At 26.3% G+C, this 13,767-nt stretch overlaps 5 protein-coding genes across 5 annotated transcripts; all 5 read right to left on the reverse strand.

Moving 5' to 3' along the window:
- Nucleotides 1-99: 99 nt before the first annotated feature.
- Nucleotides 100-2,874, reverse strand: LOC124946867. Its single transcript, XM_047488191.1, has 5 exons — nt 2,807-2,874; nt 2,609-2,713; nt 1,474-1,543; nt 456-578; nt 100-378 (listed from the first exon to the last, which is right to left on the reverse strand). The coding sequence occupies exons 1-5, from the start codon at nt 2,872-2,874 to the stop codon at nt 100-102; spliced, it is 645 nt and encodes a 214-aa protein (XP_047344147.1).
- LOC124946880 (gustatory and pheromone receptor 32a-like) lies at nt 2,860-4,079 on the reverse strand. The gene is made up of 5 exons (XM_047488223.1): nt 3,943-4,079; nt 3,620-3,866; nt 3,401-3,469; nt 3,250-3,339; nt 2,860-3,166 (listed from the first exon to the last, which is right to left on the reverse strand). Exons 1-5 carry the CDS (start codon nt 4,077-4,079, stop codon nt 3,065-3,067), a joined length of 645 nt encoding a protein of 214 aa, XP_047344179.1. The 3' UTR covers nt 2,860-3,064.
- A 1,279-nt stretch (nt 4,080-5,358) lies between these two features.
- Nucleotides 5,359-6,393, reverse strand: LOC124946885 (putative gustatory receptor 2a). Its single transcript, XM_047488262.1, has 5 exons — nt 6,254-6,393; nt 5,927-6,173; nt 5,709-5,855; nt 5,540-5,629; nt 5,359-5,463 (listed from the first exon to the last, which is right to left on the reverse strand). The coding sequence occupies exons 1-5, from the start codon at nt 6,391-6,393 to the stop codon at nt 5,359-5,361; spliced, it is 729 nt and encodes a 242-aa protein (XP_047344218.1).
- A 2,118-nt stretch (nt 6,394-8,511) lies between these two features.
- LOC124957802 (gustatory receptor 68a-like) lies at nt 8,512-9,055 on the reverse strand. The gene is made up of 3 exons (XM_047515142.1): nt 8,915-9,055; nt 8,729-8,818; nt 8,512-8,650 (listed from the first exon to the last, which is right to left on the reverse strand). The coding sequence occupies exons 1-3, from the start codon at nt 9,005-9,007 to the stop codon at nt 8,543-8,545; spliced, it is 291 nt and encodes a 96-aa protein (XP_047371098.1). The 5' UTR covers nt 9,008-9,055; the 3' UTR covers nt 8,512-8,542.
- LOC124946886 lies at nt 9,045-10,637 on the reverse strand. The gene is made up of 6 exons (XM_047488263.1): nt 10,581-10,637; nt 10,404-10,533; nt 10,062-10,219; nt 9,645-9,919; nt 9,389-9,574; nt 9,045-9,306 (listed from the first exon to the last, which is right to left on the reverse strand). The coding sequence occupies exons 1-6, from the start codon at nt 10,635-10,637 to the stop codon at nt 9,045-9,047; spliced, it is 1,068 nt and encodes a 355-aa protein (XP_047344219.1).
- Between the last annotated feature and the right edge of the window lie 3,130 nt (nt 10,638-13,767).

A 13,767-nucleotide genomic window follows, 5' to 3' on the forward strand; every position in this document is an offset into this window, starting at 1 on the left:
TCATTCAATTGACAAAATTTTGTTTTTATGATCCTATTTTTGGTTAAGGGATCTTTAAAATTTCTTAAATGTTAACTTAGTTATGATAAATAATGAACTTTATACTTGCCTTATCCAAAATGCGAAAGTAACATCGGGTATTAACCATGTGATAAAGGGATAAATTTCGAGATAGAAAAAACCAAAAATTAGTGCGGGATTAATTCCCAATAATTTTAGCCATTTATAATCCATTATTATTATCGCAATTAAGATGAAGACCAAAAATAACATTATATAATATTGCTGTAAAAAATGCTTTGACAAATTCATCGGTATATTCAGTTGATGCATAGTTCGAATACAAGTTTCCATTTGCAATATGAAACGTTTAACTTTCTGCAAAAAAATATTGAGATTCTCATAAAGTAGAAATTTTAATGAATTAAGTAAATTAGAAGAACGTACGTAGTTACCTTTCTTCTGATAAATCCAATGATAATGGTTGCTACGTATGTCACGTAACCGTTGTAAACATAAAATAGATACATAAGCTGTAAAAGAAGCGATTGTTTAAAGACACCAGGATGTACAAAATACTTAGAGAATACAAAGGATATTGAAATGTAAAAAATGATAGAGAAGAAGGCATAAACCATGCCAATTGTTTTGATCTTATCACAGACGAAATATTCTATCAGACCGGTGGAAAAAATCGAATTAATTATTATCAATGGTTTGATGCTACGTCGAAATGCAGCCGAGAGAGACATTTTTAAAGTATTCTTCGAGAAAACAGCTGTATTTATTTTCTTCCTTTTCCCCAAAAAGCACTAATTATATCAATACAGATTGAAAAACTTGGTATACTAAGCTTTTAGAAAAGAAAAGAATGTAGAAGTTTCTCCGTGAAATTGTAATGCGACACTATGACCATTTGGATTTTATGGTATTACGTTCATTCTTTATTCTGACCTACATTCGTGCAATTACTACAATGATAGTAACTTTTCTTTTCCATGTGTGATTGTTCGATTAAATCTACTTATAGATATTACTACTTTCAAATTATTGATTTTTCATTGATCATAAGAAAAGTAATTTATTAAATTGTTATCTATGTTATTTTTTCCTATCCTTCAATATTTTTCGTTTCGTTTTCTTGTTTTAATGATATATAGAAGATAAAATCCATTTTATAAAACAAAGTATAATGTTGCTTAATTTTAATTGCCAGCTGTGTACGATATATTTATCGAATACAGAATAATTTTTACTTATTATTTACATCGTGAACGTTGAAATTTTTTTATATTATGTGTATTGAATGCATTAGCATTATATTCGAGTTGAATCAAAATAACAAGAAAGATAGTAATCGAACCGACCATGTAGAACATGCAAAGGGATATTAAGTTATCATAAAATTAAATATAATAAAAATCTTTGATTGTATTTTCAATTGACATTATATGTATTTTTTTTACAATTTACATTAAACGTATGGTTTAGAACGTAGAATTCGCTGGAGGTCAACATCAATCGATTTTGGATTAATTGAAACCTAAATCACGAATATGAAAGAAATAATTTGAGATTTTATATATTTTGTAAGCATTCCAATACCAAAAATTGTTAAAAATTGTTTTTTATTTTATCGTGATATTTCCAGTTGGTCGAAGTTTCGTACAATTATTAAAGAATGTCTTTATTGTTCGCAGTATAGAACAAAATAAGGAAAATTAATATGTGCTTCAATTATCATATTTAAAGATGGCAATGAATTGTACTTTTTGTAAATATCTGATACATGAATAAACAAGAAAGAAATAGAATATATAAATTGACCAAATAAGATTTTCACATATCTACTAAAGATTATTCGTTATGAATTAGCTAATATTGATTTCATTCTGTAATAAATAAAACAATTAACTTTCCTGATCTAAAATATAATTGTAAAACAATTGATCGTTACGGCGACTGGTAAAGTTTCGTAGTAATAGTATTATAACATCCAACTTCTAATGATAAGTTACAAAAAGAGAACCAAAAAACATTGATAGTAATGAAGATTGATATCACAAAAATCATAATTATGCATGCCTTATACTCATATCGAAAAGGAGAAGAATAATTTTTCGGTGAATCAGGTTTATTAATTCTTTGTGCACAAATTTCGAATTGTCCTATAAACAGTTTTATCCGCTGTAGAATGGAATTTATCGTACTGTACAAAATATATCACTCTTAATAATTCAATAACCATTCAAAGTAAAAAATTGTTAATTAATCATAACATCTTTATCTCTCATCTCGTTAAACCAACGAAAATTATTATGATATAAACAAAAAATTATTTTTGATATAATTAGGACAAAGGATTGCCGTAGTGATTCATGATCCTTACTTTATTGAATTGCTTACTCGCATTATGATAATCATGTATGTTATGTCAGTATGATGCACATATACTATAGAATAAATCATTAATTATGATTGTCGTTATTTTACAATATTTTTATAACATTTCTTACGTTATTCACACGTAAATAATTGTACATATCGTACAATTTTATTTGAAATTATTGTAATGTAACCTGAATGTAGGAATAGCGAATAATTTCACTGATTTTCTACAACTAAGAAATGAGTTATCGTATCTATAATTACAATTCTACCTATCGGAAATCTTACATTCTGATTTGTTTTGAAATGTAATTCATAAAAATTACTTTGAAGATATCACCAAAAAAGAAATAAAAGATTTAAACCAAATAGTTTGTGAAAGTGTTTTTAATATATTTCCAATGGTTTTCGTTAATACACAGAAATATATTTTATTCCGATTAATGTCTGTTGAATTATTGCATATTTAGCAAGTTTGACTTGCATTTTTCGGATGCGTCTCACACATTTCAAGCATAATATTCATATTTCTTAGCAATAATATGTGAACTATAAAAACATATACAAGCGTGCTGCGAAAGGCCACTATTTGAATACTATAAAGATTACTCAGTTTTTTAGATCTTGTAGACTCTTATTTATTAATATGATGATAACGTTGACCTTAAATTTCTTATTAATTATTGGTCGATAGTGTCGTATTTTTAACAAAAACGTCATATGGTACTCTTCCAACTTGAATTAAAATAACGAGGTAACTTGCGATGATACCGATGATCTAAAAATAATCCATATTAGTCATTCAATAGAATATAAATATAAATTTATAAATCGATAATAAAAATTATGCGTTTGACATACATTACGTATCAATGTATAGTCCAGATCAAAAAAGCCAAAGGTTGTAAATGACAATGGGTTTTGAATAAGTTGTAGAATAAAGTCATGAATCTAGAAATATCATAAAATATTGATAGTAATTCGTAGTAAATTCATTTTTATTACTTATTACCTCAGTACAAAATTCTTTGCTGATTGATGGTTCGTTCATTTCACAAAGGATATCTCCGGTATTTGCCGCATATAAAGAAATATAATATCAATAAAAGAATATAATATCAATAATTACTTTTTTCATCATTTCGTTGAAATATGAGAAAATAAATTTTATAACAAAAGAAAAAACAATTAATGCTTAAAAGAAAAAACAATTAATGCTTAAATAACATACCTCCGTTACAGTTTTTGCACATACGTGACTTGCAAAAGTGATCTTCAATCCGTGTAAAAAAATCCAAAATAAATGAATAAAGAATTGAAGGGATTGCGGATGATAGATTTTAGTTAATAAACAGTAATACGTATTGTAAGCTGTAGTAATGATCAAAATGGTAGCTGTCGATATTGAAAATAAAATATGTAAGCTGTACGCATTGTTTATATTCCTAGCACACTTGTTTAATTCCAAATGTATCTCCCTACGATAAAAAAAAAGAAATATAAAAAAAATAAGAGAAATTTTTTTATAAAATTATAATATATAATAATAATTACTTGGCTTTTTTAATAGTGATAACGTTTTGGTTCCATTTATCCGTTCGATGAATATCAGATAATGGAGAATTATGTTTCCTATTCCTCATCCGAAGAACTCTTTTATGTTGCGGGGAATGGATAGTAGTTGTAAGCATACCTTTCAGTAGTTCGTTAAGTTGACTTAATTTAATCTTTATATTCCTATTTTTGATTGATGGATCGTCAAAATTTCTTAAATATTAACTTTATTATGATAAGTAACAAACTTTTTACTTGCCATATCCAAAATCCGAAAGTAACATCGGTCAATAACCATATGACAGGAGGATAATTTATGAGGAAAAAGAAGAGAAAAATTGTCTGGTAATTAGTTCCGAATGATATTAACCAGTGGTAATTGAAAATTATTACAATTATTGTCATGAGAACTAAGAGTAACATTATATAACATTGCTGTAAAAAATTCTTTGACAAATTCATCGGTATATTCAGTTGACGCATAGTTTGAATACAAGTTTCTATTTGCAATGTGAATCGTCTCACTTTCTGCAAAAAAATAATTGAAGATAACGTAAGATAGAAATCTCAATGAATTGAATAAATTAGAAGAATAAAGACTTTCACCTTACGTCGGAGAAATCCAGCGATAATGATGACAAAGTGAACCACGTAACCATTATAAATGCAAATTAGATACATAAATTGTGAAAGGAAGAGTTCTTTATTTATATTAATTTCCATGAGAAATGAAAATTTGTAGATTATCGAAATGTACAAAATAATAGAGGAGAAAACATAAACCATGCCTATAGTATTGATCTTATCGCAAACAAAATATTCTATCAGGCCAGTGGTAAAAATTGAATTCATTATTATCAACGGTTTGATGCTATGTCGAAATTCAGCCGAAAGAGACATTTTTAAAGTATTCTTCATGAAAACAGTTATATTTATTTTCTTTCTTTTCCTCCAAAAAAAAGCACTAATTATTTCCAAGGGACTGTTCGAGTTCAACTTATTATCCAAAGTTTGAAATAAAGAAATGAATGCGAAACATTCTCTGCAGAGTTTTGATGTAACACTATGGCCGCATAAAACTCATTGCTTGCATTATATAATATTACGTTCGTATTGAATATTATTCTGACCTACGTTCGCGTTCAAAGAGATGGGAAATTCTATTTTCTTTTATGCTATTATTCGATGAAATCCACTTATAGTTATTATCTTCTTAATGTTTATAAATTAATAAAAAATTATTCATTACACAGATGTCATCTTTTCCTGTTCTCTAGTTTTTTGTTTTTTCTTTCTTTCTTTCGTTGATGTACAGAATTTAAATGACATCAAGTAAAATAAAACATAATACTGCTTAAATTTGTACTAACTATGTGCTATACATTCATCGACTAAATAAACATTTTAATTCATTGACTATGTCGTTGGCGTTGAATTATAATTCGTATTGTTGGACAATACTTTCGGTATGTCTCCAACTTGAATAAGAATAATAAGATAGGTAGCAATCGAACCGATCATCTAGAACATACATAGAAATCTTAAATTATTGTAAAATTAAAGATAATAGAAATTATTGATGATATTTTTAACTTACACTGTATATAAACGTATGATCTAGATCGTAGAATCTGCAGGCAGTCAACTTCAATTGATTCTGGATTAATTGAAACATAAAATCACGAATCTGAAACAATTAGATTTTATAGATTTTATATATTTTATATGCATTCCAATATTAAAAATGAATAAAACTTGTTTCTTACTTCGTTGCGAAACTTCTGGCTGGTTGAAGGTTCATACAATTCGTAAAGAATGTCTCCAGTGTTCGCGGCATGTAATAAAATAAGAGAATTCAATATGTACTTCTTATTAACATCTTGTAAAGTTCCAGAAGATTGTATATTTTGTAAATATTAGATATATTAGTAAAAACACGAAAAAACAAAATTGAACAAAATAAGAATAATTAAAGGAAACATACTTCTGTCATCGTTGTCTTGCATATATTGTTTATTATAAAAACTTTCATGATAAAATGAGAAATCCAGTAGAAATGTGCATTAAAGTCTTTAATCCAATTATCATATTTGTTTGTAATTAGTATAGCATATAGATTGTATAACACTATAATGATAATTACAAAGGATGAAGACATTGATAGAAGAATTTGTAATCCATAAGCCTCATTTATAATACCGGCACATTTTATTAATTCCAAATGGATTTGTCTTTAATGAAAAGATTAAGAAAAAATTGGTAAAGATCAAAAAAGAGAAAAATAACAATCTATTTCGGAATAATTACTTACTTGATTCTTTTTAATTTTATAAGATTTTCATTCGCTTTATACATTCGATAAATAGTAGATAACAAGGAATCATCTTCCCAGTTATCTTTCATTCGAAAAACTCTTTTATGTTGTGGAGAATCAATAGTTGTCGTCAGCATGCTTCGGAGTACAACATTTAATTGACCAAATAAAATTTTTATGTACCTATTTAAGATAATTCGTCATGATTTGGCAAATATTGATATTGTTTTATAATAAGTAAAACGATTGACTTGCCTGATCCAAAAGATAAAAGTAAAGTCGGTGATCATTGCTACGATGGCAGGGCAAGTTTCGAAATAGTAAAACTGTAATATCAAACTGTTGTTTAACGATAAGTGGAAATAAGAGAACCAAAAAATATTGGTAATAAAGAAGCCTGATGTCATTAAAATTAAAATTATGCCTGCGATACACTGATACCGAAAAAGAGAAGAATAATTTCTTGGTAGATTAAGTTCATCAATTTCTCGTGTACAAATTTCGAATTGCTCGATAAATAGTTTTAATCGCTGCAAAATAGAATTAATTTATCGTGTTGTATCAATGACTACTCGTAGGAAAAATTGTCAATTAATCCTAAAATCTTCACCTGTCTTCTCATTAAACCAGCGAAAATTGTTATAATATAAAGAAAGGTATTATTGATATATGAAAATTTTATTGTTATTCTTGAAATTTCTGTCACTTGATCATTCATAAAAAAATTCATTATTTGCTTCAACGTAAAAAATAATGTAGCATAATAAAATATACAACAAAATGCATAAATAAAGCCAATTATTCGAATTGTTCGATTGACGAAGTATTCTAATAGACCAGTACAAATAATCGAATTAGCGATTATCAATGGCATAACGGAACGTTGAAACTCTTTCGATTGGAACATTTTAAGGATTTTGGTTTTCTTATTAAATTCACTTTTGAATCACTTATTGAATCACTTTTCACTTTTAAAACATTTTAATTCATTGATTATATCATCGATGGTGAATTATAATTAGCATTATTGGATAATACTTTTGATATATTTCCAACTTAAATAAGAATAACAAGATAGGTAGCAATTGAATGAAAAAAAAAATGTACTCTTTGTAAAACGTCAGACGACTTCTTGCTCCAATTTACAAATGATACTTATGCTTTCTGTTCTTATTATATTCGAATTGTTTTCGTAATAGATGTTATCGTGACTTGCATTTAACTTGGAATAAAAATTATCACTTTCATACTTACCCTACTGTTTCCATCACGTCAAATTTGTCCTTGTCTCTTTGATAGAATGATGTCATACATATTCATGCACTGTACCTCATTATCAAATGAAAATCAATAAGAAATTATTTCTTCAATAAAACATTATCTTGATATTAATTTTTATCGTTATGAAAATAATCAATAAAGAATTCTCCATTGTAATATTATTTTATTTAAAAAATCACTAATAAATTTTTAAGAAATCCTTTTGTACTTTGTACAATTGACGGAACGCAGGTTGTTATATGAATATACAGTGTATTGTAAGAATATAAAATCACTTTTATTTGGATTGCTTACTTGTATCATAGTCATTTTGTAAGTCGTAATAATACTGAATAATGAAGATATTAATTATGTTTTTAATTTTTCTATACTTTTTTATGCAAATAACTCTATCGACCGAACAAAAATGTGAACTTTCCTTTTTTTTTTGTATCTTGAAGTCCGTATTTTGTCCACAAAATGTGTGAATAATTTCTCTAAATAATTATTTTCGTGAATAAATGTCTGAAGAAATATTATTAAAAGTAATATTGTGCAAGATGAAAGTAAAAAGATTAACAATCATTTTATTATATATAGTGTGTGTTTTAAGTTCTTCTTTATGAAATTCGATATTACATCTAGTCTTAGTTCCAATTAATCTAATTGACGTAACCAACCTTTATAAAATATTAATAAATTATTTAATTTTTTTACAGATATATTTCTATCATAATTATCAGACATTATTAGAAATTTAAGTATAATTTTAAAACATGCTCTTAAAGTAATTATTCTAGTTACGAAATTATGTTAGAATGAACTTTATGGGTAATATCCTCTTATCCCATAGAAATTAATAAGAAAGTATTAATCGCGCAAATGTTATATTTTCCTGGTCTTTTATTTATTTCCCATTTTTTCTTTTCTTTTTGTTATCATGTAAAACAAAATATGATATTGTTTAAAAGATAATTCATTAAGTGCGATATATTTGTGGAATAAAGAAAGGATTTTTTTTATTATTTACATCGTTGACGTTGAAATATTCTTCATAATAGATATATTAAAAACATTAGGTTCACCTCCGATTTGAATCAGTATAACGAGATATGTAGTAATCGAACCTATTATCTAGAACATATGTACGGAAATATTAAATTCCTATAAAATGAAAAATAAAAGAAATCAATGATCATATTTTCAACTTACACCGTATATAAATGTATGATCTACATCGTAAAAACCGCACGCAGTAAACTTCAAACGATTTTGAATTAGTTGAAACATAAAATTACGAATCTAAAACAATTATAGATTAATAATTATAGACAATTATAGATTTTATATATGTTATATGTATTCTAATATTAAAAATTGATAAAAATTGTTTCTTACCTCATCGCGAAATTTTCTGCTGGTCGATGGTTCATATAATTCATAAAGAATGTCTCCAGTGTTCATGGCATATAAGAAAATAAAGAAAATCATTATATACTATTAAGAAAGAAAAAAAGAATAGGAATTATTAAAGAGAATATACTTCTGTCATCGTTGTTTCGCATATGTTGCATATTATAAAAATTCGAGAAATCAAAAAGAAAATCCAATAGGTATGGGCAAGGAATCCTTTAATCCAATTATTAAATATGTTTACAAATAAGTTAGCATATAGATTGTATAACAATACAATTATACTTATGACAGATGAGGACATGGATATAAGTATTTGTAATCCATAAGCCTCGTTAATAATTCCAGCACACTTTATTAATTCCAAATGGATTTGTCTTTAACGAAAAGAATAAGAGAAAATTGTTAATAATTAAAAAAGAATAATAAAATGTTTGAGACTAATTGTCAATGACTTACTTGATTCTCTTTAATTTCATCAGGTTTTCATTCGTTTTGTACGTTTGATAAATAGTAGATAACAAACAATCGTCTTCCCAGTTATCTTTCATTCGAAGCACTCTTTTATGTTGAGGAGAATCAACAGTTGTTGTCAGAATGCTTTGGAGTACAATATTCAATTGACCAAATTTGATCTTTATATACCTATTTAAGATCATTCGTAATGTTTAATAAAATTAATTTTGTTTTTATAAAAATAAGATGATTGACTTACCTCATCCAGAAGACAAAAGTAAAGTCGATGATTATCATTACGATGATAGGATAATTTTCGAAGTAATAGAACTGTAATATCAAACTATAGTCCATCGATAAGTTTAAACAGGAGAACCAAAAAATATTGGTTAATATTATGCCTGATATGATAAAAATTAAAATTATGCTTGCGATATATTGATACCGAAAATAAGAAGAATAATTTCTCGATATGTTAAGTTCGTCAATTCTATGTTTAGAAGCTTCCAATTGTTCTATGAACAATTTTATCTGCTGTAAAAACGAACTAATTTATTAAGTTATTCAAAAATTTATATATATATATATAATTTATATGTATATAATATCGTATATAATATATAATTTAATAATCACTTAAAAAAAAAGATTCTTCGATTAATTATAAACATTTTACCTTTTTTCTCGCAATACCAGCACAAATTGTTAGGATATAGAAAAAGACGTTATAAAGAAACGAAAGTTTGGTCACTATTCCTAATACGTTTGTCAATTGAAGATCCATAAAAATTTTAATTATATCCAAAACCGAAAAAAATGAGAAAATGTAGTAAACTGAATAACAAATGATATAAATAAATCCAATCACTCGAATCTTTCGATCAACGAAATATTCTAATAAACCAGAGCAAAAGATCGAATTCGCGATAATCAATGGCATAACGGAACGTCGAAACTCTTTCGATTGAAACATTTCACAAGACTTTTTGATATTCTTATTGAAAATAACACTTTTCACTTCCAAGAAAAATTTTGAAGTTTCTTCTCTTAGAATTTCTTTTTAAAAAATTCACTGCTTGCTGAAGTTTTCGAACATAACTAATTCTTACTACCAGTCTTCCTATTCTTGTTATACTCGAACTGTCTTCCTAATAAATATTATAATCGCATTTAGCATGGAATAAACACTACTTACTTGTCTACTCATCCTACTATTTTCTGCGACCTTGTCTTTACGATGAAAGCTATCCATACATATTCACATGCATTATCTCGTTATCAAATGAAAATCAATAAGAAAGTATTTATTAAACGGAGCGTTATATTGACTTTACATTTTGTCATTATTAAAGTAGATTACAAATAAAAACACTTATTTTTTGGCATTTTATTTCATATAAAATTTCACTCGTAAATTTTCTTATAATATTTTTATCGTTTCTTTAACAAAATGAAAAATTATTGTAGTGATTTATGATTCTCTTCTTATTGAACCATTTACTTGAACCATGATAATTATATATGGCATTATGATACCGACACAATGAAAAATAAAGAATTTAATTATGTTTTTTATTAATATTATCACTTTTTTTATAACATAAATTGTACGCACATAATTGCACCAACCGAACATATGAGTGTTGCAATTAAGATTATATAAACTTATTGTCGAATAGGCGATGCAACGTTTTATCATTTTCAAAGAAAATATTTCTAACCGTAAAAAAAAAATATTATTTTATATAAATCATAGATTTATTTCAGATTTTTGTTGTAATACTAACAATGTAAAAATAAAATATGTGAATAACTTCACTGGTATTTTCAGCCTAGAAGAATCATATAATTGTTACATAAAATATAACAATTCAGTAGCTCTTTCGTTGTTTTTTTTACAGATATAATTAACGACAAGGATCTTCATCGAATATTGTAAGCAACATAAAATTATTGTAATGAATAAAAAAATCAGTTCATTACTATTACGTATTTCTGGTTCTTTTTGTATAAATTGTATAAAATGTGTGAAAAAAGTACTGAAGAAGAAATAAGTAATTGAAGACAATAATTAAAGTAATAATTAAATGTTATAAATATATAACTCATACACTATTTGTGGAATAAATGATTAGTTATATTCCAAAATTAATAAATTAAAGAAAAATACATAGATCATCGAGAGGTAAAAAATTGTAGAGAAACAAGTATAAAACATACCGATAACATTAATCTCATCATCAATGAAATATTCCATTACACCAGTGGTAAAAATCGAATTCATTATTATCAAAGGTTTGAAATTCCACCGATAGAGACATTACTAAAATATTCTTCGTGGATATTACTTTACTTATTTTCTTTTTTTGTTCGAAGACACCGATTATTTCAAATACATTAATCGAAAAAAATAAAATGTCGAGGACATCGATTATATCAAATACACTTTTCGAAATATTTCGTATACATAATTCGCAAGGAAGAAGAAAATGAATAATATTCTTTTTTAAATTTTGAAGTAAAACTTACGAAAGCTTACAACTCATTGCTTCTATTATACCTTATAACGATAATATTGGATATTATACCAATTCACTTTCGCTTTCGGTTGAGTGGGAACTATTTTTTTACTTGATGCGATCGTTCGATTAAAACCACTTACAAATATTACTTTCTTACCGTATAGAAATTCATAGAAAATTATTATATATGCTGATGTTATCTTTTTCTGTCCTTCTCTCTTTGTTTTTCTTTCTTTCTTTTTTTTTTTTGGAATAAGGTTTTTATAACAAAGGTAAATTGGTAACGAGACGTAAAGGAACATGACGTGAATTGAAAAAAAAAAGAGATTAGCGTATACAAATAGGAGAGAAAGAAAGAAAATGAGATAGAGCATAAACTATGCGCTTTTATTTGTATTGAAGATGTGACAAATGATAAGAACCTTAATGATAAGAATCTATATATAATGGAGCATAAAATAATATTCTATTATTTTAGCTAGTGAATAACTTTTATTGCCACTCTGATCGACGTTCTTCTAGCTTTTATCGCAGCAACGTTTATCGTGCGAACATAAACGCATCCTTAAGAAAGATAGGAAGAGAATATATATATATATATATATATATATATATATATATATATATATAATATGCGGAATTAAAAATGAGAAACTAAATAAAATAGACTAAATTAATTTTCACTTGTATCATGATGTATGATATTTTTATTGGAGCAGAAATTACGAAAAAGCGTGATATAAAACAAATATGATAATCACAAATATAATACTGCATAAAACATTGTCTTATATATTTGTCGAATAAAGAAACAATAAAATTCATTCATTACATCATCGATGTGGAATTATAGTTTGTATTGTTGAAGAGTACTTTAGGTTTACCTCCGACTTGAATAAGTATAACGAGATAAGTAGTAATCGAACCTATCATCTAAAACATCCACATATATGTATATATATATATATTAAAATCTTATCAAAATATATATTAAAAGAAATCAAAAATATATTTTCAACTAACGCTATATATAAATGTATAACCTAGATCGTAAAATCCGCAGGCGGTAAACGTCAAACGATTTTGGATTAATTGAAATGTAAAATAACGAATCTGAAACAAAAGATTGTACGTTTAATATATAATTCGATATTATACAATGACAGGTATTGTTTCTTACTTCATCGCGAAATGACTGGCTGGCCGAAGGTTCATATAATTCGCAAAGAATGTCTCCAGTAGTTAAGGCATGTAGAAAAATAAAGAAAATTAATATGTGCTTCCATGAAACTCTTTCAAAGTTCGAAAAGATCATAAATTTTGTGAATATCAGATATATTATTAAACAAATAAGAAAGAAAGAATTACTTATTAAAAAGAACATACCTCTGTCTTAGTCATCTCGCACATGTTACATATTGCAAAAATCTGGATGGTAATAAAGAAAATCCAATAGAAACGCTTACAGAATTCCCTTATCCAAGAGTGATGTTTGTTTATAATTAAGGCGACATATAGACCGTGCAAGAGTGTACTGGTATATACAATGTGTATTATCGTAAACATAAGAAGTTGTAATCCATAAGCTTTATTTATAATTCTGGCACATTTTATCAATTCCAAATGGATTTGTCTTTAATTAGAAAAAGAAAAGAAAATTACTAAAAATCAGAGAAGAACAATAAATCGTTTCGTACTGATTCATCAGTGACTTACCTGGCAATCTTTAATTTCTTAAGATTTTCATTCACTTTGTAAGCTCGATAAATTGTAGATAATGAAGGATCATCTTTCTGGTTATCATTTATTCGCAGGATTCTCTTATGTTGTGGAGAATCGATATTTGTTGTCAGCATACTT

The sequence above is a fragment of the Vespa velutina genome, chromosome 2 (assembly GCF_912470025.1).
Source record: "Vespa velutina chromosome 2, iVesVel2.1, whole genome shotgun sequence".
Classification (NCBI taxonomy): domain Eukaryota; kingdom Metazoa; phylum Arthropoda; class Insecta; order Hymenoptera; family Vespidae; genus Vespa; species Vespa velutina.

Bases quoted from the DNA above. Each gene is read 5' to 3' on its own strand.
- LOC124946867 (XM_047488191.1), bottom strand. From the start codon at position 2,874: ATGCAAGTCAAACTTGCTAAATATGCAATAATTCAACAGACATTAATC. The intron at 2,714-2,806 runs GTATTAACGAAA...ATATCTTCAAAG, and splicing joins GGAATAAAATATATTTCTGT to TAATTTTTATGAATTACATT. The intron at 579-1,473 runs GTAAATTGTAAA...GTATTCTCTAAG, and splicing joins TTCTAAACCATACGTTTAAT to TATTTTGTACATCCTGGTGT.
- LOC124946880 (XM_047488223.1), bottom strand. From the start codon at position 4,079: ATGCTTACAACTACTATCCATTCCCCGCAACATAAAAGAGTTCTTCGG. The intron at 3,470-3,619 runs GTATGTTATTTA...ATTTCTTTATAT, and splicing joins GTGCAAAAACTGTAACGGAG to GCGGCAAATACCGGAGATAT. The intron at 3,167-3,249 runs GTATGTCAAACG...GATTATTTTTAG, and splicing joins ACTATACATTGATACGTAAT to ATCATCGGTATCATCGCAAG.
- LOC124946885 (XM_047488262.1), bottom strand. From the start codon at position 6,393: ATGCTGACGACAACTATTGATTCTCCACAACATAAAAGAGTTTTTCGA. The intron at 6,174-6,253 runs GTAAGTAATTAT...TTTTCATTAAAG, and splicing joins ATAAAATTAAAAAGAATCAA to ACAAATCCATTTGGAATTAA. The intron at 5,856-5,926 runs GTATGTTTCCTT...TATATCTAATAT, and splicing joins GCAAGACAACGATGACAGAA to TTACAAAATATACAATCTTC.
- LOC124957802 (XM_047515142.1), bottom strand. From the start codon at position 9,007: ATGATTTTCTTTATTTTCTTATATGCCATGAACACTGGAGACATTCTT. The intron at 8,819-8,914 runs GTAAGAAACAAT...TAATTGTTTTAG, and splicing joins GCAGAAAATTTCGCGATGAG to ATTCGTAATTTTATGTTTCA. The intron at 8,651-8,728 runs GTAAGTTGAAAA...CATATGTTCTAG, and splicing joins ATCATACATTTATATACGGT to ATAATAGGTTCGATTACTAC.
- LOC124946886 (XM_047488263.1), bottom strand. From the start codon at position 10,637: ATGGATAGCTTTCATCGTAAAGACAAGGTCGCAGAAAATAGTAGGATG. The intron at 10,534-10,580 runs GTAAGTAGTGTT...AATATTTATTAG, and splicing joins ATAGTAGGATGAGTAGACAA to GAAGACAGTTCGAGTATAAC. The intron at 9,307-9,388 runs GTAAGTCATTGA...TTTTCGTTAAAG, and splicing joins ATGAAATTAAAGAGAATCAA to ACAAATCCATTTGGAATTAA.